Below are 22,311 nucleotides of genomic sequence, written 5' to 3'. Positions count from 1 at the left end.
CACCCCTATGAACACCTCGACTGCGAAAAGATACCTGGTGTTTTATTAAAGCAAGGTGATGGCTAAGACGAGCAATGTGAGTCATGAGCTTGGCTCATGTGAGCCCTTGTAAAACAGACCTGATTGTGAGGCCTGTCATCATTGCTGGGATGAGCTGTTGAATTTGGGGAGGACTTTTGGAAACCATCTGCAAGTCACAGTGCCTGAAGCACAGGTGGATTCTGTGTCGCTTGCCGCTGCCATCGCCACACAAATGCCTTATTTTCCATAAATGTTGGGCAGCTTCTTGTCATAAACAGTTAGCTTGCATGTCGTGAGACCGTGGACATTTTTCTTTATTGCGCTTCTTGTGCTGGGATCGAACTCATAAACATCATGGCTAGATTGGCGGTGACGAGGAAAGATTTGGCTCACAAGACTTTTCACATTGAATTTATTGGATTCATTCTGCAATGGCTAAAAAGGCAGCTGCATTTTATTTAGTCACCTGATCTTAAAAGCAGACATTGTTTTTGATCTGTACAGAAACCAGAGCAGCACAACCCTAAGAAAGTATGTCAGGTTTTGCTTTCCACATGCGTTTCTATGTTGTCTCAGTGAGAGAAGCCAGTGTTTGTTTCAGACTTGAAAGGGAGCAAGGGCTGAATGCGGAGAGTTTGAAGGGTGTGGGCCAGGCAGAGATGAGCTGAGAAGAGCCAGAGAGTCTTGTGAAGCACATATGCTTTTCATTAGCGTGCTCAGGCCTGTCCTCAAACTGCTCGCTTCTGGCCTCTGATTGTGAATAATGGCCAATCCTCATGTCGCCGAGTCGACGCTGACATCCTTCACTCCCCCCGGGAGCCACGCATCACTTCCTGCGCTCGTCCCCAGGTGCGGACAATATGCTCGGATTCGGAAGACAAAATTTGCAAACAAGTCCGTGGAGTTCATTCTCACTTCTGATGAGATGCTTGTCTGTTTACGTTGTCAGAGGCAAACATTTTCCAAATGCAGAAGATTGCGTTTCGTTTCACCAGTCTTGTGCAACCGCTTTGGAGGAGCGCTGTTCCAAAAAAGAAGAAGAAAAAAACTCTGTTCATCACTATGTGGTCATCATCATAACAGCGTTCTCTACTTTTAGAGTATGATTTAGCATAAATCAAGAAGTTCTTTCATCTTAGTTCACTTCCTGAATGAAGAACCTTTCGGTGACACATATGCAGCCATAAAACACAAAGATGCATCCTTACTGGAAGAAGAGATGTGTGATGCTGGAAATAAATAAGAGGAAACATGGACATAAATAAATAATTAAAAGAGGGGAAGAAGGCAGCAGATCTTTATTATCTCAGATTTGGACTTCCTTTCTCAATGCAATGTGGATGCAATAAATTAGGCGGGGAAAGAGCAGTAATGTAAACATGCGAGGAGGAGGTTATTCCCCAAAACAGTTTCAAAGACTTATTCCTGACGATGCTTTTTCCGATTACTTTAAACTTGCACTGTTCAAGCATGGATACACAGAACATCTGATAAAACATATTTACTGCAGCAGTACTTTGTATTTTTTGTTTTGGACAGGTACCATGGTACTACCACTGTTCTGAGCATACATAATAGTACTGTGATGTTTTGTTGGTCAAAGAACCCCCGTACCATGGTCCTGTCACAGTATTGCTCTGTAAGGGACATTCATTTACGCAGACACATTGTAGTGCAGTGGTTCCTAACCTCATTCCTGGGAGCCCCCAACATTTCCATTTCAGGTCTTCGACTCTCTGCTCATGAGCTGATGATCTGATTCAGGGTGGAAACCACTGTACTAGAACCAGGACGCCCAATCCTGGAGATCTACCTTCCTGCAGAGTTCAGCTCCAAACCTATGCAAACACACCTGAACCAGCCAAGATCTCCAGGGACCTTTAATAATCACAGACACGTTTGTTAGAGCAGGATTGGCACTGAACAGGAAGGTCGAAGCAACACTGGGCACCCCTGATTTAGAGTCAGTACAAAAGTTCTCTGACATCCCTTAGGTCTGTCAGGAGCAAGAGTGGAGAGCTCATGTGAGCTCTGTTTATCGGTCGTATCATATCTCAGCCCTGACTTGTCAGAAAAGTATTCATCGTGCACAAACCCCATGCATATGTGAGCCATCTGGGACATGTTTCTCGCATCGCCAACTGATCAGACCGCCACAGTTGGCTCTCGCATTGACATTTTTTAACTTTGATTTGCACAGTACTGTTCTTTGAGATTTGATAAATAATAGCAATAAATGATCAAGTTAGTGTTAACAGTTAGTGCCAGCTCAGACTGCAGATATGTTCACGTTCTGCCTAGGGGGATGATGCGGATTGAAGGTATTTGTAGCATATTTCTGGAATCGCACGAGAAACAAAACTTGACAGGAGCAGATGGTGTGTTTCACCCCGGTGCACTCTGTCATAAAACCTACGTAAACATTGCGTAAGCATGTCTTTCTGTTTGTGACAAATGATGTCTTGAAATGAAGCCATGATGTCAGTGTTGGGTTGTCATCAGTGATTTTGATTATACAGCATGCAAGTGGGTTATGTTAAAGTTGTACACTTTCACCAAACACCACAATAATTACCATAAACCTATATAGTGAAGGTTTATGAGATATGCAGATACACTTTCAAGTGAATGACAGTAAACAGGGCAGTAAAAAAACGATTTCAGTAGCAGATATGGCTTTTCCTCTGTAACATAAGGGAGAACTCAGTACAAATGAGTCATGTTTTAGAAAATCTCGCTGAGGCAATGAGACTTGCTGATATTGTTACAATGGATTGTTTCGCAATCGCATGTAAATTGGATCTGTTCATATGGCAGTGCATTATTTTCTTTCCTGCACAAACACCTGCTCCCTTTGGGAGGAACAATCGTCCAAAACGATACTGGACACAGTAGGGGACATATGGTAATATTTTACTTTCACGTCCAATAAAGGGAAAAACAACAGCATATCGATAACTAGATTTGCATTTGCTAAGGAAATAGCAGTGCTTGTAGAACCACATCAAAGTTTTAGGTAAGTCTTGCTATAATGAAATCCTGCATAAGACCTCTTTTGCAGTTTTCTCAATTTCACTGGACTATGCTTGAAAATGAATTCACAATGTGACATTGGCTATAGGTGTGTGGAGGGAGTGACTATCGAACCCTGTCAAACAGGGAAAATCTTTTATGAATTGATCACCTACAAAGGGCACACAGGAACGTGGTTTAAAGACAGAGGCCTGAGATGTGGATAGTAAAGTACAAAAAGCTTTATTTCAACAATAATCAAGCGCTAATCTTAAAATCATTAAACTGTAGACCTGATTAGAAACATAGAAAAAGACAACAAGAAACAAAACAAAAACTGAGGCTTTTACCTATGGCAGGTAAGCTAGTTTACTGAGTGCAAGCTCCTATGTCGCAAGATCTTACAACCAGGTGCACAGGTCTCACTACACCACACACACTCACAATAAAATCAAGCATGAACACACTGCAATCTGTGACAAAGTCCCACCACCGCACACAAGGGCCTACTAGCGGCCTGCCTGGAGGCCTCGGTTTCCTGCAACAGAATACAAAATTAACCAAATAATCTCAAAACAAAAGAAATAATGCTAACAACTGTACAATGCTCAACACTTAAATGAAAAATCCAAGAAAATCAAGACACCTGCTATGAGGTTAAACAATGTCTCATCAAATGGAGGTAGATGTTCACTCCTATTTCATATTCCAATTTCAAGCATACCAATAAGTAAACAACAAAAATACAAACTAAACCAGGTTGAGCAGAGTAAAAAGAAATATAAATCAAGCAAAATCAGACTGAAACAAGGTTAAACCATATGAAACAAATACAAGAAACAAAAAGCAAATACAAACTAAAGAGGGATAAATCAATCAGCAATAAACACAACAACTGCACACAGAAGAACTGGTCTAATGGAGGAGGGCCGATAGACAGCGCAAACACGCCAAAAAGCAGTTTTAATTCACAGGAACTAATGTCAACAAAGTAGCAGCGTCAAAGAGCGTTGCCCTATAGGCTGCACTGAATGCAATGGATCCTAATCAAACTAATGTAAAATTATTACCACATAAAACACTATACATCAATAGCAGTAGTTGCACATACTGTACCTTCATGTTGTTGCTATAGTCATGAGTCCGGCCATGCACGCGAACGGACATCAACGCAGCAAAAAGGCACGGGATTACAGCCGGAGCATGTTGGATGAGAAAGGCAACTGCCAACCAACCATGGTGACGTTTGTCTGTCGGAAAACTTCAATCCAAAATAAACTATTTACCTTAAGCACACCTCTTGATGCTCACTAGTTAGCAGACACATACTTATGAGATGGGAAGAACCAAAACCGGAATGGGCAGGCCTCGGGCAGTGACACACATTCGGTGCTCCAACACAGAATGGTGCCTTAAAGGTCCTCTTTTATATACCCGTGAAAGTATATGATTGGACAACTCATGTATTCGTGGCATATTTAAAGAAACAACGCACCCACTGTCCATCCCACTACAATCGGTTTGGCAGACTGGTGGGCTTGATTTAGTAGCAACACCACTTGCTACTAAAACACCGCAAAATATCTCCTGGATGCAAATTATAAATTGCATAGCTCTCTTTAGGTGACCTTAAATGGCCTGTGAACCAGGTTCAACCACAGCTTTTCCGAAGCATATCATATCTACAGGATGTGTCGTGGAGCTGTAAAAACTCTGTGTTGAAGAGAGCTAGCATTATTTTGACTTATCTTTGCAGTATAGGAATGCACCCAGAATGTTCACGGTTCTGGACACAAAGTTCTAGAGACCCTCTGCCAGCCAATAATGTATTTCTGTCTGTAGCTGAAACAGCTTGCACCCAAATTTCATGATGGCTACTTAACTGAGCACCTTTAACTTGCTGTAGGGTTCACAAGGTATCTCAAGCTGGGTCTGAGATCCTTCCAATAATCTCACAGGACCTCCGTGCCATTTGAATTCCAGGATGCTGTAGTCGGTTCACTGCAGTTGCCGTCAGATACATGGACGAGGGCCATGGAATTCTCTGCTCTCTTAAATTAAATCTTCAGGCTTGTCCAGCTGCTCCAGCGAGGACGAGTAAAGGGTTGGAGGGGGTTTGTGGGTGTGGATTAAACTTTGCTTCTGCTTCGTACTCCTCACTCCCTCTATCTGCTGCTTTTAACAATCCGGCTCTCATCTGGGGACTCTGCTCAAAAGGTGTTTTTATTCAAAAAGAAATCATTGATGAATGGTTCTTTCTCATATGGAATGTGTTTACACCAGTTTATTCACATGATTGGCACCCAGCTCTACAAAACGCATGCCTGAGCCCAAGATGGATTGGATGACCACAAGCTTTAAGAATTGAAGGCTTGCTGCAGTCTTGATCATTTCATACTTGATAAATCTGTTATTATCTCCAAATGTTACCATGCCTAGTTGTTGTAAGTCTTGCTTGAAATAAATCACAGGAGAGAGAGCTGCATTACATTTTTCATCTTTTATGTAGACAAAGAGATGGCATCTTTCCACTATCTGCTAGAATGGTGAACAGTACCAAACAACTTGTCTTATATAACAAATGACTATTCGATATTCTCAGAAATCAGTGGAAATGAATTCACATTCATCATCCACATACATCCATGCAAAGTTCTGAAGTTCCTTTCATTATTCCTAGTATTGTTGCACTGGCTGGTGAAAATCTAATTGCAGACTAGCTGTAATGTATCCAGCTGCCCTGTTTTAGATTAGTATATAGCGATATCGTTGCATGTTAACATTTCGTGCAGGTTTTTGTGTTTATGCACAACTGATGGTCATTTGGCATCCGACATAGCGAGCATAGATCGGTGTGGTGCATGGTCAATTAGTGAATCAGCTGCAGGGTGGGGCAGATGAAAAATTAACACATTTACATTTGCAATTAGAGCAGTTTACTATGACAAGCAACAGCTGGAAACCTGATCCTAACATACCATTCATTATTTTTTCTGACACTACTGATAAGCTGTCACTATTTGGTAGGGATACTCAAAGCACTTCTGGACAGTACTTCACAATAACAGTGATAACTTCAAAATGACTGAACCTTAAGTTCTTCGAAATCTAACATTTTCACCTATACTGAGTGTTTCATCTTTGCCAGATCACATCATTTGACAAATGGCATCCAGCTTAAACTTACAGTGGTAGTTTTGTCTATCATCCATTAAAAAAAAAAAAGTATATGCTTCTTCTTCTTCTGTCCTCCTCTGGAAGTTTTTGTGAGTGGGTAGAGTTATGTTTCGATAACCTTCATGCACTCAGGGCTTTGTGGAAAGAGGGAGAATGAGATGACAGTAATATATTCCAGCTGCACTTGGACTGTCTTCATGTTCATCAGGATTGGTTGCGTTGCCTGAGCAGTACTCACAGTGCTTGAGGGAGGTTTGCTTTCTGACACCGGGAAACCAGGGGAGTGCATCATAAACTAATGGCAGACGCACCCGTCTGAGCATCTGATCCACGTGTCTGAGAGTCGCTCTAATTGATATATTAGTAAAGATTAGATGCACTAAGAAACGAATGGATCACAGCTCCATCTAAAGATCTGAGCTCATGATGAACAAAAGGAAATTAGCCACAATTAGTCCAAGACCATTCCACATTTCTTGAGCCTCTGTGAGTTCAGATGTGCTAGCGGGGACTTTCAGTAGTGTCACGTAGCCCATCTTTTATCATGAAGTCTGGCCCATTTTACAACTTATTCTGGCCCAGAATTGTCCACTTAGGCTGACTGAAAAATAAAGCGACCAGTGTACTTTTTTGTTATTAAGAGCTGTTAAGAAGCAAGTTATTCTGAAATAATCCACCCAGGCTCACTTTAAAAACACTCTTGTTACTTTCCTATGATATTATGCTGCTTCTTGCATGTTTATTGGCACTTTTAGAGCAAAATGTCCAGTGAGTGGCACTAAAAGAGCATTCAGTTTTCTCCAAATCAGACGAACATGAATATGGAAACATTTATTTTTGGTTTTTGTAGGTGTCACATTCACATCTACACTAAACCCTACCCTGAATCTATTAGTGTTAACAAAAGCAAATGTGACACAAACAAAGCAACCACACCCCTTTAACTTGCTACTACAAGTCTTTGAGCTCTTTTAATGTGACTTGCGCTCCATATCGCAAGTGCAATGCCATACCAGATGAGCTACTGAGCAAGCTTACCACATCATAAAAGCCTCACATATGGAACTGGTTATGTGATACAAATTTTATAATGCTTTGGTTAAAAGCATTATGAGGTCATAACATACAGTAGTATTGTGCAAAGAACTGTGCAAAAATAAGTGTCATTACTGCCTCTGTAATCATGATTTGTGTGAAAAGGTTATTGGTGTTTTTATGGGCACTAGTGTCTGCAATTTCTGCATTCTTGGACTTTTTTTCTTTGAAAATAATGCAATTGTATTATCCAACTGAAAACAGTTATTATATACAGTGATTGTGCTATCTAGTAAGTCACCTTGCTGATGATCCTGGAATTTCAGACGAATAATGTTGTTTTACTGTGTAAAAAAAAATATATATATATATATTCCATCAAATACTCCTTTATATACATAAATATACATTACTGTATAGACAAGATAAAGCAATGCAGATGCTGTAAGAAAAACAAATAAAACTTAACAGTCACTACAATAGTTCTGTCCTCTGCCATGTTTAAAGCTCGTGGCCCACCCAACTTAAAAACTGGGTATCAAAATTACCCCAGAGGTTCGCAGTCATAAATACAACTTGAGAGGCCTTTCACAAAATAAATGATTTGACGATATATTGCACTGATAATTAAGTAGGCACGAAGGTTGAACCTGATCAATTACACAACAGCCAGCAGCATAACCGTACACAGCCAAGAGAAAAATATGTAACATATGGAGAGACTTTAAATGGCAAAATATGTCATTGCACTGTTGATTTTCCAGAAAAAAAAGCAAAAAAAAAAAACAACAAAAAAAAAAACAATCAAAACGGATTAATATCCATCAAAGAGGCAGATATTGTTCTAATGGAAACATTTCATAAGTTTAACACCAGTTTCTCTGCCTAGGCATGCTTGTCCAAACAAAAATCACTCCAAGAGCAAAACATATGAAATTTTAGGAGGTCACAAAAACCCCAGAGCACAGCATCTAAGGATCTAGAGGCCTCTCTTGAAATGGCTAAAGTTGGTGTGTGTGTGTTTTTTTTTTTTTCACAATCAGGCAAGACAGCTCTACAAGAAGAACATTTCTACTGACCTGAAATGTGCCTAAAACCATGTGAATGAGAAAGAACATTTGTGGGAGCAATGAGAAGACAGAATTTGATTGTAAATGAGAACCATTAGATTTGGTTACAACAAAATTAAATGTTTCCGGATGGCCAAGTCAAACTCACTTAAGCGGATGTGCAGGACTGATCCGCAGTTACTGGAAATGTTTCTTTTCTAGTATTAATGATCAAGGGGGTCACACCAGATGCTCAAGACAAAGCTTCTTTTCCAGAATTTCTTTTATGTGTAGTACTAAGTCACATTGGAACTGATGATTTCAGTCCGTTGACATTGTCTGTGGGTATGTTGCTTGAGGCTGAGATTAGCGGAGACCTTTCTTTAGCATGTACTAGACATTTAACTGATCCAAAAGTTTGGAGCCAAATGTAGACAAGCTGTTTAATATTCCATAACAGGTCAAAATATGGTTACATCCTCAGCTCTGTACAATTGTGGCATTGTTCTGCAGAGCAATGTGGATGTTTTTTCCCAAGTTAATGATCTGTTGTCTGTGACCCTCTGCAATTTATGCTTGGAAAGCATGAGTGTGTAGCCTCCTTTTGCCATGATCCACTATAAAAAGTTTCATCTCTTTCTCTTCTGTCAGAAGTTCCAACACCAGAATTTCAAGGCTTTTAAAGCTACTCTCAGATTTATAATGGCAAAAAGGCAAAAGAAAGACTCATAAGCAAAGCATTTTACTGCACATCCTTTCCATTCCTGTATTCCTCCCTCTACCATAAAATACGGATGCAAACTTCATGACCTCATTTGTTTAGGGTTTCCTTGTTGAAGGAGGACACAATGTGGCAATAATTTTCAATCATGCTAACTCCTCATTTACTTAGCCAAAAAGATCCACTGTATCCTCTGAGCCCTCACTTTCCATCTCTTAAAAAATGTATTGTCTTTTGTTCTCTCTCTTCATTCTTTCCCATCCAGCCCCTTCCAGTCTCATTGCTAAATCACTCCATAACATTTACAGTCCAAGCCATTTGGAGGCAGATCATCTTCATATGGGGGCAGATCATCTTCAAAATTTATAATGATTCATATGTGACATCCTTCCTGTTAGATATCACTTCTAACTTGTTATTCCACTATCCAGAATCATGGATTCAAATGGTCTAGAGAGGCATACTCATGATCACAACAGTCAAGTCAAGTCTGCTTTTTTGTCAATTCTTCCACATGTACAGTAATACATACAGAGAAATAAATTTGCGTTACTCTCAGACCCCCGGTGCATACAAATAACACTAACAGTAGAGCCTAAAAATCTAGATCAAATATAAAATATGAGATACAACTATACAATAAGGAAATGTAAAAAATAAAAATAAAGTTAAATAAAGCAGTGCAAGGCACATGGCAGATAGAGTGCAAACCAGTGAACAAACAGTGCAGACAAAAAGATTTTTAGTGCAAAAAAAGAATGATTAAGCCTGATTAAAGTGACAAAAGGGCTCAAGAGCAGTTATTTTATTTAAACTGACTGATGAGGTAGTAGAATGAAGTCAGTTCCATGGTGAATGAGGTAGTGAGCAGACCAATGCTGCACAAAGTGTCTGGTGCATTTCATCGAATGTTAGTGGGAGGGGGGGTTGGAAGGACCTGGGGATGTGGGATCTGGGGGGGGGTTCATAGTTCAGTGGTGCCTGGGGCAGAAGAGGGATGGGGGGGGGGCAAGTTTGGGAGCGAGTTCAGCTTCCTGACAGCCTGATGGATGAAGCTGTCCTTCAGTCTGCTGGTCCTGGCCTGGAGACTCCCCTGTCTCCTCCCTGATGGCAGCAGACTGAAGAAGCTGTGTGACGGGTGGGGGGGGGGGGTCACCTGCGATGCAGAGGGCTTTTCGAGTGAGAAGGGTTCCGTAAATTTCCTGGAGAGAGAGGGAGGGAGACACCAATGATCTTCTCAGCTGCTCTCACTATGCGTTGCAGAGTCTTCCGGCAGGATGAGTTGCAGACACCATACCACACAGTGATGCAGCTAGTCAGAATGCTGTATTTCTAGAACATTCACTTCATTGCTTAGAGGCTACCACAGATCTAGCTTCCATGCTGCTTCCTTTAACTTCACTGTCTTCTCTTGTTGTTAGGGTTAGTAGAATAAGTAGACATACTTGAAAGTGACTTATAGTTTGTTGGTGGACTTTGAAATAAAGTGTCAGCAGATATTAAGCTGACGGTCTACTGATACTCAAATAACTGCTAGTTGTATGTAGCTGTAAAGTTACTAATAGTCAGTAGAATGCTTAAGTGGGCTAAAAATAAAGTGTGACCAATAAGTTGAAAAGCAGCAAATGCTGCTGATTGAGTTGTATTGAACCCAGAACATTCCTTCAATGAAAATTATACATTGTCCTTTAATTTCCTCAAGTTAACCATGTTAAACATTGCTGACACTTTTAATGCCAGTAAATTTCCATGCCTGGCATACAGGTTTTCTGAATTTTGTTGCTCTATGTCTCTTCTGCTGTAGGTGGTTATGGGGCTTATGGTGCATATGGTGGTGCTGGAAGATTGTACCCAGTGGCTGGAGGTCTGAAACCGGCTAAACCAGGTGCTCATCATCCAGTGAATAGTCAGCAGTGTTTAAAGTGCAGTCAAGGAATTAAATATAACCATTAGGGATTCTCTTTAGGTGCTGGGTTACCTGGAGGAGGTCTTCCTGGAGGAGGTCTGCCTGGAGGAGGTCTTCCTGGAGGTGCCATTCATTCAACAAGCCTATTAATGATTTGGGTTTTCTTTGTGGCTAAGTAACAAAAAACTACATGGCTCTCTTCTAAGTCTGATTCTCTTGATTCAGGTGCCGGTGGAAAGCCTGCTAAAGGAGGTAATATACATTTTTCAGAGTCCATTGTTTCCATTGTACAAACACATTGTGAATTAAACGTCTTTCGAGAAAATTGAAATGGAAAAAGTAGGAGGTGATCTGACCTCATTTTCCAGAGGAAACATTCATACAATAAAAACATACAGGTCCCTTTTTAACACCTTTTTAACAAATAGCTTACTCTGCTGGTATTCACGCGGCTATGACTCTTTTCATGGTACTAGACCCAGTTGGCTTGAAGTTGAATTAAGGAGCCTTAGATCATGAGCCAAATCAACAAACATGTCCCCTCTGGGAACCCGCTGGTGGTGTTCATGTACCGAAAGCCAGCACATTACTTCAGCATGTCCTTGGCAAAATCTAAAAGCAGCATGCAATGTCTGTTCTTCTGTGTTTGATATCGGTTGGGAAAAGGGTTAAACAAATAAATGAACAGCCTGAAACATCAGCTTCCAGGCACTGAAATCAGATAAGACGACTTGTTTCATGTCAAAGGGACGGAGCAAGTGAGGCAAACTAAATTACTAAGGAAGCATAAGGAATATCTGCAGGCCAGATTTGCACCCAATGTGTTTAGTGATCTGACTGAATGTGTTGTTGGGTTTTCATTCAGGGCCAGGTGCAGGAGGAACTGGCCCTGGTTCTGGCCTCCCAGGTGCAGTCAATGTATATTTAGCAAATACTTGCATGAGTTCATTCGAATGACTAGCCAGCAGTGATAGTCTTGTCTAAGGTAGTCTGACCTTTCAATTGTTTGTTAGGTCTTGTCATTCCTCAGACCGGGGTACAAGGACTGGGCCCTGGTGGGGTTGGACCTGGGGGAAAAGCCGCAAAGCCTGGAAAAGCTCCAGTGCCGGGTGAGTGTGGGGGGTCTGACGTTGTATCTATACATGGAAATAAGCATGATTATAGATCAACTTTCGATCTTGTTGGGTTTTTTTTTTTGGTGGGTTTTTTTTGCAGGAGTGGGAGTGCCTGGACCTTATCAAGGAGGACTTGTTCCTGGACAAGGTTTGATAATTTCTCTCTGTTTATGTACTGCAATATGACCACCAGGCCCACAAGGACACTGAGAAGTTGTTTTTTACATTTATGGTGCGGATTGTGAGGAACATATGCCGAATTCTGTGAAATGGATCTGCTCATGGCAAAATATGTTCAACTGAGCTGAGGATGCTACACTCTTCGGTCAGAAAACATATTATATGCAAGAATGCAAACCTACAAATTCTTGGCACACTTAAGGGAGCAATAGAGTTACCTTCACAGTGTGTAATGGATTATTCAGATAGCTTGTTAAAGGGGTCATATGATGCGAATTCAAGTTTTCCTTTCTCTTTGGAGTGTTACAAGCTGTTAGTGAATAGATAAGATCCCTAAAGGTGCAAAGACTAAAGTCTCAAATCCAAAGAGATATTCTTTATAAAAATTAAGACTTGTCCACGCCCTCCTAAAACGCCTCCACATGTCTATGTCATAATGTGGGAAGATTTGCATAACGCCGCCTAAATGTTCACGTAAAGAAAGAATATAAATAACTTTATTGTTGTTGCTGCCGCCGCCATGTTGTGAAGAGGCTGTGTGTTTTCGTTGTGAAAGCGAAAATACTTTGTTTGGCCTTCCAAAAGAGGACACAACTAGAAATCAGTGGTTAAGTTGTATTTACAACAATGTTCCAGGACAGTTCAACCCAAATATTTAGATGTGTGCAGCACATTTTATGGAGGAATGTTTCCTGAACCTGGGAGAGAAGACTACAATGCCGGCTGTTCTGACTCACAGTATGTTTTCATATTTAAAGGATTCGCCAATGACGATTCAAACATGAGTTTTGAGCAGTGAAGAGCAGTGCTTACTGTTTGTCGTTTCTCCGATCACAAATGTAGGACATGGTTTTATGTTTTAAGCAGCGCAATGCAATGCAATGCATTAAAAACACAGTATAAGTCATTATAATCCGTAATTATGTTCCCCACAGGATACAACAAATGCCTTATTTGTAATGGGTTTTATTGATTTTGTCTCGTCGCGCCAGTGTTCTGATGATTTGTGCTACCCTGTCAGATTTTGCTACCTCTCATTAAAACAGATGGTAGCATAATTCGGAAGCAATTATCATTAACATGTACAACTAATGTAATCCCAGTGGGTCTCAATTCCAGTCCTCACGCATATTTTGCACGTCTCTCTTTGTTAACAGACCTGATTCAGATAATCAGCTTGTTAGAAGTGAGCTCCATCCATGAACTGATTCCCGTTGACATGGTCCCTACACAGTGTTCATTGCTCCCTACTCCTTGAGCAGGGGAAATCTGTTGAAGTTTACATCACTTCAGAACATTCATTCACGGCATAACAGCATGTTAAGGGGCGTAACATTTCTGTCACACGCTTGAGGTATTCGGGCCAATCACAACCCACTTGACAGCTGCCCACATCAGATCACACCTCGCTTTTCAAACCGATGAGCTTTTTTAAAAATCGACACGTTTCAAAAAGGCAGGTCATAGAGGAGAAACAATAATGTACAGTATGTGGAAAATAAAGTTGTTGTTTTTTTTACCTTAAACCGCATAATGTTTTTTTTTTTTAGCAACATCATATGACCCCTTTGAAGAGTGTTGAACTTAACATTAATTTATTTGTCTTGCTCATCAAGATTGACTCCTCCATAACAGCAGTTGCCCTAAGTAAAATCATGCTATAGAAGACTCTAATGTTAGCAGAAACAGGCAGAAATTATGCATTGAATGTATATTGCACATACATGCATATAATAAATTTTGTCCGTTATCAAATTTGCCAAGACATCTCATAAACAAAGGTATGTGTAGAACCTGAATGATTTCTCCAGACATCTGTGGGGCTTTCTGTGCTCACAGATTTAGTGCAGGCCTGCTACTCAGTCATTTGGATAAAACCCAAATTAAAATTGCACACATGGCCTTCATTTGGTCTTGATCACTTGGATTTGAATGATTACAGGCTTCAATGGGCGGGGTGTTCTTCCTGGTGTAGCCACAGGAGCTGGACTCAAACCTAAATCAGGTGAAGTCTCAATGAACAATGACATCAGCCAATGCAATGAAATAAAATTCTACCATATCTTTATGACTGACTGAATCTTTCCTATAGCTGCTGGTGGAGGGCAGGGTCTGGTACCAGGTGGTGGTTAGTACAGTACATGAGCATACAGCAACAATGTAAACAGAATATTAATGATATCTGGATAGTCTGGAAGTATCTGCAAATCTGAACAACACCTGTTTTCAAAAAGTTTACATTGTCTGTTGACATTCAAACAATTATCCTTTTGTTGTAGGTGGGCGTGGATATGGACCACTGCAACAAGGAGTAGTTCACGGATACCCTCTCAAATCTCCCAAAGCCCCAGGTGGAACATTTGATTCTTTTGATCAGACTCACAAATCGTGCTCAGCCCAGTTCTACCATGCCTTGAAAAGAAACATTTATTGACTGATTGCACTTTTGGTATTACAGCTATTAAGCAATACAATATGAGGTTGACAGAATTAAGAAAGTAAGAATGTCTTTCATCAAATGCTCCAGATGAAACCCAGTATATTGGATCAGTGTTTAGACTTGCATCGCTAGTCATCCATTTATGTGGTAGATTGCTCTCCGGGTGCACCGAAACGTTGTGTGATTTCTTCTACATAGAGGTTCAGCAGTTGAAGTGCTCAATTAATTAGTTTTGAGCACTAACCTCAGATGGATGATGTGCTCTCTGGAAAGTGACATCTCACTTGAAAGTGCCTTGACAAAGTTAAATTAATTAATTAATGTTAAGTTCAAGTTCATAGTCATAGTTTTCATAGTCACAACTGAAAATATTTTCATAAATGTTTCCATTTGAAGCTTGAAATGAAGTACATATTTTCATGTCTCTCTTATCAGCGCATTATCAACCTTAATCATGGACTAGGAATACATCCAATGAAATTAAGAGAAATTGATTGCGGTATTAATATGTGAGACTCTAGTGGAAGAGAGCTTTTCCAAACTTGCATATTTGTTCTGATAAAAACAGGATACAATGTTGATAAAAATGTGTGTCAACTTCAACATGTTTACAGGTTATGTGAAAGTGAGCTCGTACGTCAACAGAAATTTATTCAGAGGCTTATTTATCATCTAATATTTTGCATATGTTTTATCTGTAGCAATTTTATCTGTATGTGCTCTTTGTTCAAATACTGGCCATGTGTTACTGTAGTTATCGTCAAACTCTACTGTTGTGAATAGCTATAGTATGTACCGGATACAACATATTTTGTTGACACAGTATTTTTAGTATGTCTTTAGTATGTCTCGATAAGTTTTATGTCATGACTTGTCCTAACAGGTGCTGGGTTACCCTACACTGGTAGTAAACTTCCTTACGGTAGGCTACAGTGATGACCTCGATCACATGCATGTGCTGTATACCTTGTTTGTGATGTGTATGAGTTGTGTGCTGATTCTCGCCTGCTATGCCAAAGGTTATGGTGGTTTTGGTGGAGGTGCTGGACTCCCTGGTGGGAAAGGTGGAGCTGGCTCCAAGCCCGGTTATCCAACAGGGACTGGTGTGTTATGTCAGAGCCACCATATTTAAATAATTATAATACACTATGAATCTTAAAAATCTTAGCCTGTACAGAACACATTATGTTTTAGCTCAATAATATATTATTTTGTTTTTGTTTGTGTGTGTGTGTGTGTGTATGCTTGACAAATGGCAAATTCTTTAATTTAAAAATCACAGTTGTATTTATTTTTTTGTTTAGTTGTATGAACGATAATGTCCCAATGCAAAATGTACTCAATGTTAATGCAAAAATATAATTTCTTATCTATGTAGTCAGATTGTGTGGTGAAATAAAACCCACACATGCTCTTGACTTCATGAGATTCACCCTAGAAGAGTTGGAAAGATACTGAAATGACTGTCATTTTCCATGGCTGCAAACAGCACGCACACACATGCACTACAAATGCATGACCAGTAGCTGATCTGATGTCTCTGTACATACTGTAGGTGTGGGGACTTTTAGGTGTCTCTGCTGCTCAGGCCAAAGCTGCTAAATATGGTAATAATAATCATTTTAAATGATTTTGAAGTCCACATGCTTTATCCAAAGAACAAGACCATTAACATTGTAATTCAGTTGTTTTGTGCATAAGGTTTTTTTTTTTTTTTTTTGTTTTTTTTTTTTTCAAGAGCTAATATTAGAAGTTCACTGTTTGCTCCCATTTCTTCAGGTACTGGAGCTGGTTTAGGTGGGGCTGGAGCTTTTCTGGGTGGTGCTGGTGGACTTTACCCTGGCATAGGAGGTAAGAATGCATTTTCCTTTGAAATCCCCTAAAACCACAATCAACATTTTTATATTAAAAAAAATTGTCCATATTGAAATATAAGTCATTTACTCAAGTGGCTAGTTTAGGGTTTACATATTTTCTTGGGTGTTGGAGCTGGTTTAGGTGGTGTTGGAGCAGGTGGTGCTGGGTGGAGTTTACCCAGGGGCAGGATGTGAAAAATCCTTTTGCTAAAGAATGGTTTAGGAGCTGCAATCAGACATTGTTTTTTTGTTTAAAGGAAATCATTTACTCACCCGTATGCCATTCCAAAGTGTGGAACACAAATGTCAGTCCCAAAAACAAAATAAAAAAACAATTAGTGTTGTTGTTGAGGACAGACCAGACCTTTGTTGTTTGTTAAAAAGCTTCAAAATCTAAATCCAACTTTAATTTGTCCCTGCATTTACTCCATTGTGCTGATACTTGTATCAAAAGAAATGAGTAAATTCATGTATACATTTTATCCATATGTGCACTCCCTTTTAGAAACCTATAGGTATTTAGAAACTACAAGGAATTTAGGAATAACAGGAGCTACCAGAGCAATTGTGCAATCAAACATTGCATGCAAAGACACGTTGCGATAGGTTTGATGTCAATGCACATGGGGCATGAGATCTGTGACATTCAATGGCCTGTGATATTATTGATGTTTTTCTGTTTTCTATAAGCAAAATTTGGATTTGTCCTCTCTGAGCAGGTGCGGGTGTTCTTACTCCAGCTCAAGCTAAAGCAGCTAAATATGGTGAGTACACTGACTGATTATCTTGCTTTATTATGTGGCTCATAACTGACTGATGGGCGATTCAGGCTTGTTGACTATATTATATAGTCAAGTCAAGTCACCTTTATTTTTATAGTGCTTTTAACAATACAGATTGTGTCAGAGCACTTTACAGTATTAAAAAGGAAAAATAGTGTGTAATAATAGTGCAAAAGGACAACAGTAAATGCTCAATTTTCTGTTAAAGACAGTTTATCATTGATTCAGTGATGGTCCAGCTCAGTTCAGTTTAAATAGTATCTGTGCAATCAAGTTGACAATTTCACTGTTAAGTGTCCTAAAGTAAGCAAGCCAGAGGCAACAGCTGCAAGGAACCAAAAATCTATCAGTGGCAGAAACTGAGAAAAAAACCTTGAGAAAAACCAAGCTCAGTCGGGGGCCAGTTCTTCTCTGGCCAGACAAAACCAGCAGTTTAATTCAAGTCACTTTGTGCAGAGGAGTCTTCTGGTCCCCGTGGTCTTGTCCCAATGGCAGTCTAGCTGACGAGGTCTTCGCTGGGGATGTTTTTGGGGCACATCTAGTTGTCCTGGTCTCCGCTGACATTCAGGGCTGTAGACGTCATCTCTAGGTGGTGATGCACCTTCTGGTCTGGATATGTACTAGATCAAGGTGACTGCAGTGACCATCTGATCTGGATACAGTCTGCATCTGGATGGCTAAGGTGACCTCGGGAATAAGAATGAAACAAATGAATATTAGCGTAGATGCCATTCCTCTTATGATGTAACAGTACATCGGGTGTTATGGGAGGAAGTTCCTGGTTCCAGTTGACCTAAATAATGCAGACTAACAATCCTTTAAAAGAATAATAGAAATGTGTTAGTGTGTTATGTGTAAACCAGGTTAAAGAGATGGGTCTTTAATCTAGATTTAAACTGACAGAGTGTGTCTGCCTCCTGAACAATGTTAGGTAGATTGTTCCAGAGTTTGGGCGCTAAAAAGGAAAAGGTTCTGTTGCCCGCAGTTGATTTTGATATTCTAGGTATTATCAAATGGCCAGAGTTTTGAGAACACAGCGGATGTGAAGGACTTTTGTGCGATAAGAGCTCACTCAAGTACTGAGGTGCTAAACCATTCAGGGCTTTATAAGTAATTAGCAAGATTTTGAAATGTGCACAAAGTTTAATAGGATATAATTTAGATATATTTTTGAGATGGAAAAATGTGGTTTTACAAATGCTAGAAACATGGCTTTTGAAGGAAAGATTGTTATTGTTATCAAATAGCACACCTAGGTTCCTAACTGATGACTAAGAATTGACAGAGCAGCCAACGAGTGTTAGACAGTATTCTAGGTCATTACATGTGGAGGTTTTTGGCCCGATTATTTATTTATTTATTTTCTGAATTTAGCAGTAAGAAGTTACTATTCATCCAGTTTTTTATTTTAACTATGCATTCCGTTAGTTTTGCAAATTGATATGTTTTTGTCAGACCACAAAGAAATATAGAGCTGAGTATCATCAGCATTACAGTGAACGCTAACACCATGTTTCATGATGATATCTCCCACGGGTAACATGTAAAGCATGAAAAGCAAGGGTCCTAGTACTGAGCCTTGAGGTACTTCATACTGCACTTGTCGTCGGTATGATACCTCTTCATTCACTGCTATGACTGATGATGGTCAGATACATATGATTTGAACCATGCCAATGCACTTCCTAGAGAATGTTGTGGTCAATATTGTCAAATGCAGCACTAAGATCCAGTAGCACTGATAGTGAGATACAACCACATTTGGATGATAAGAGGTCATTTGTAACTCTAATGAGAGCAGTCTCAGTACTATGATACTAAGTCTAAATTGGGACTGGAAAACCTCATAGATACCATTTTTTTCTCTAGGAAGGTGTCACACCCCTTTGGATGTTTTGTTGTGTTTTTCATCCCTCATGTGTTCATTGATCCTGTTTCTGTCTCTCATTCATTAGTTAGTTCCTTGTGCACATATTTTGTTATGTTCCTGTTCCTGTTCTTATGTCATTATTAGTTCATCCTCCTCACCTGCCTGTCCCTCAGCAAGCTCCCCTTTATTTTGTTCATTGTGCACATATTTTGTTATGTTCCTGTTCCTGGTTGAGTTGTGCATGACCTGACTACCATCTGTGGATTCCTTCTGTGTGGATTATATTAAAGATTATTCTCCTTCATCTTCGTCATAATCGTGCGTTTCTCACACCGGACTGTGACAGAAGGAACATAGTTGTGAGGATACTACATTTTCTAATATCTTTGAAAGAAAAGGGAGATTCAAGATCAGTCTGTAATTAACTAATTATTTTGGGTCAGGTTGTGTTCTATTAATAAGAGGCTTTAATAACAGCCAGTTTGAAGGTTTTTTGGGACACATCCTAATGACAGTGACAAATTTATAATAGTTAGTAAGCTATGGCTTCTGGAAGCACCTCTTTTAGGAGCTTAGATAGAATAGGGTCTAACATACATGTTGTTGGTTTAGATGATTTAACAAGTTTATATGGTACAATTCTTTCTCTCGTATTGTAGAGAATGAGTGTAATTGTTCCTCAGTGGATCTATGGTGCACTATCTGATACAGTACTGTAGCTGATGGATGCATGGTTTTTGGCTGCACAATTTTATCTCAAGTAGTATCGATCTTGGAAGTGTGCTTGTTATACCACAGTGTCGGACTGTTTTTTCTTAATCTTCCTTAAGCATAAAGGAGCAACCCTATCTAAAGTGCAATAAAAGAGAGAGTCTATAGTTTCTGTTAAATCAAGATTTTCTGAGCTATTGGATATGCTAAGAAATTAGATAAATCAGGAAGATTATTTGCAAAGAAGTCTTTTGTGGTAGAAGTGATGATTCTACCATATTTGTAACAAGTAGTTACATTTGCAGCTTTAGCTATATGGAGTACACACCACTATATAATGATCTGAAATATCATCACTCTGCTGCAGAATTTCAATGCCATTAACATAAATTCCATGCAACAGTATTAAATCTAGAGCATGATTTTGACAATGTTAAACAATAATCTCAATCTGATAGCAAACCTTCTTTCGCTAGGTGCTGGTCCTGGTGTTACTGGTATTGGTGGTGTACCAGGCGCAGGTGGACTCTTTCCTGGGGCAGGGGGTGAGATAAATTGTGTGCCGTTGTGTTAAATGACAGTCACTTTATTAGAATGATTCGCCACTGATAAATGTTTTGTGTTTTGCCATGTGTCAAGGTCCTGCTGCACTCTCCCCTGCTCAGGCAAAAGCTGCTAAATACGGTAAGCATGTATCCATATTTAGGATCCTTCTTATTCAGATATACCATGGTTCTAATTTCTGTCAAACTGAGAGATCATGGCCCTGCCTTGTTCCAGGTGCAGGAGTAGTTCCTGGTGGAGCTGGGATTGTTCCAGGAGCTGGAGGGGTTTATCCTGCAACGGGAGGTTAAAAAAAACTGTCTATGCAAAATATCTAGAAGAACATTTAAACATTATAATGATCATGGAGTCTCAAAACCATTTCTTTTTTTCTAAGGTCTTACTCCCGCTCAAGCCAAAGCAGCTAAATATGGTAACATTTATTTGTGGTGGGATTTCACAGAGATTTATATAGTTTATTCTAAGACCACATTTATAAAGCAATGTTTAGATTCTTCCTCGATCTCCTAGGTTTGGGTGGGGCAGCTGGAACTGGTGTTGTTCCCGGTGTTGGAGGACTGTACCCTGGAGCTGGAGGTGAGTGGGAACAAACAATCAAATCACTTCTTGAGGCAATTTGGAGCCACCGCACACAAAATCTCCATAGCTGCATTTCCACTGCTAGTGTGCTAGTGCATGCCAGGGCCAGTCCCGTTTCCACTGTCACTTCTGGGGCTTGATTGTGCCTCGTTGGGGCTTCCTCTGGGCCAACGGCCAGGGTTTTTTGGCCCGCCGAATATCTTGGGCCAAAGCGGGCCAACTGAGGCTTGAGGTGTGGTCAAGGTGAAAGGCGGAGTTTATCTCCAGTAAGCGAGTTGTCAGGTTAGAGTGTCTGTGGCAAGATGCGCATTTGGCTGTATTACGTCATGCAAAGAACTTGAACTAAACTGAAAATGGAGAATCGCCAGTACTGGGTCTGTGGAAGATACCAGGGCTTTTCTAAGCATCTGGGCCGAGGACGATGTACAACGCCAATTTGATGGCGTCTGCAGGAACGAAGAAGTAATAAAATACATTTTTGCTGAATTCGCAAAGCTAAGTATCCAGCGCACTACGATGCAAGTTTGAGATAAGGTAAAGAAATTGCAGGCGCAGTATAAAACCATTAAAACACACAATGGACACACTGGCATGCTGTTAGCCATGGCTCACACTGGCCCCACAGTGGAAAAAGCAAACTCATGAGTACAACTGTGCTTTGTCTTCAGATTTCGGATGTATCTGATTTCACATGTACAATGCCCCTAAATATCAGTTTTACATTTTGGTCATGCAATCTCTTCTGCCTATGATGGGTGCTTCGTGGTTCCAAAATTGGGCACTATACATACTAGATGCCTTTATGATCAAGTCACAGAAGTGACTGAATGGATTTTAATATCCCAGGGGCATTTTTCAAAGTAGTAGATTGGTTTGCTGCTTATTTTACTAAAATATTTTGAAAAGGTGCACCAGTCGGTGGAGTAGTGGGGGGAGCCGGGGGATTCCAGGAACAGCTCCAGGAGCTGGAGGTGAGTTTTACACTACATTAATATTGCATCTGGTGAAACCTACAGTTCATGTCATAATGTTAAAATGTTGCTTATAATGAAGGATTAATCTTTTGGACAAAGTTCATGAAATAATAACAATAGAAATTACTTTTTTTACTTTAATTACAAATTATTTTTTAGTGTATCCAGGTGGAGTGAAGCCTCCTAAATATGGTAAGAGCTTTTACACATGTTTCAGGTGTAAATGGAATTTTACAATGTAGTGCGGACAAACACAGAATAAAAAAAAATTCAGTTTAACACTTTTGCTTGGAATTCTCTTCCAGTTATGGTTTATAGG

The 22,311-nt window shown here is 39.9% G+C and overlaps 1 protein-coding gene across 4 annotated transcripts in view; it reads left to right on the top strand.

The window, feature by feature from the left end:
* LOC122139764 (elastin-like) overlaps positions 1 to 22,311 on the top strand; it is a 37,657-nt gene extending 15,346 nt beyond the window's left edge. The window contains exons 5-24 of one of the 4 annotated variants that reach the window (XM_042738935.1): positions 10,820 to 10,900; positions 10,982 to 11,044; positions 11,147 to 11,173; positions 11,787 to 11,828; positions 11,935 to 12,030; positions 12,137 to 12,184; positions 14,159 to 14,221; positions 14,309 to 14,344; positions 14,496 to 14,567; positions 15,540 to 15,578; positions 15,676 to 15,759; positions 16,436 to 16,507; positions 17,232 to 17,276; positions 20,352 to 20,420; positions 20,515 to 20,559; positions 20,656 to 20,724; positions 20,816 to 20,851; positions 20,950 to 21,015; positions 21,925 to 21,989; positions 22,152 to 22,311. In XM_042738935.1, coding sequence (XP_042594869.1) covers positions 10,820 to 10,900; positions 10,982 to 11,044; positions 11,147 to 11,173; positions 11,787 to 11,828; positions 11,935 to 12,030; positions 12,137 to 12,184; positions 14,159 to 14,221; positions 14,309 to 14,344; positions 14,496 to 14,567; positions 15,540 to 15,578; positions 15,676 to 15,759; positions 16,436 to 16,507; positions 17,232 to 17,276; positions 20,352 to 20,420; positions 20,515 to 20,559; positions 20,656 to 20,724; positions 20,816 to 20,851; positions 20,950 to 21,015; positions 21,925 to 21,989; positions 22,152 to 22,169 — 1,136 coding nt within the window. In that variant the 3' untranslated portion in view covers positions 22,170 to 22,311. The remainder of the gene's footprint in view (positions 1 to 10,819; positions 10,901 to 10,981; positions 11,045 to 11,146; positions 11,174 to 11,786; positions 11,829 to 11,934; positions 12,031 to 12,136; positions 12,185 to 14,158; positions 14,222 to 14,308; positions 14,345 to 14,495; positions 14,568 to 15,539; positions 15,579 to 15,675; positions 15,760 to 16,435; positions 16,508 to 17,231; positions 17,277 to 20,351; positions 20,421 to 20,514; positions 20,560 to 20,655; positions 20,725 to 20,815; positions 20,852 to 20,949; positions 21,016 to 21,924; positions 21,990 to 22,151) is intronic. The other 3 variants (XM_042738934.1, XM_042738936.1, XM_042738937.1) reach the window with 3 other exon arrangements.

Source organism: Cyprinus carpio, chromosome B15, assembly GCF_018340385.1.
Source record: "Cyprinus carpio isolate SPL01 chromosome B15, ASM1834038v1, whole genome shotgun sequence".
NCBI classification, from domain to species: Eukaryota; Metazoa; Chordata; class Actinopteri; order Cypriniformes; family Cyprinidae; genus Cyprinus; species Cyprinus carpio.
Note: the sequence above shows the minus strand (reverse complement) of the source record. Positions and strands in the feature narration are given on the sequence as shown.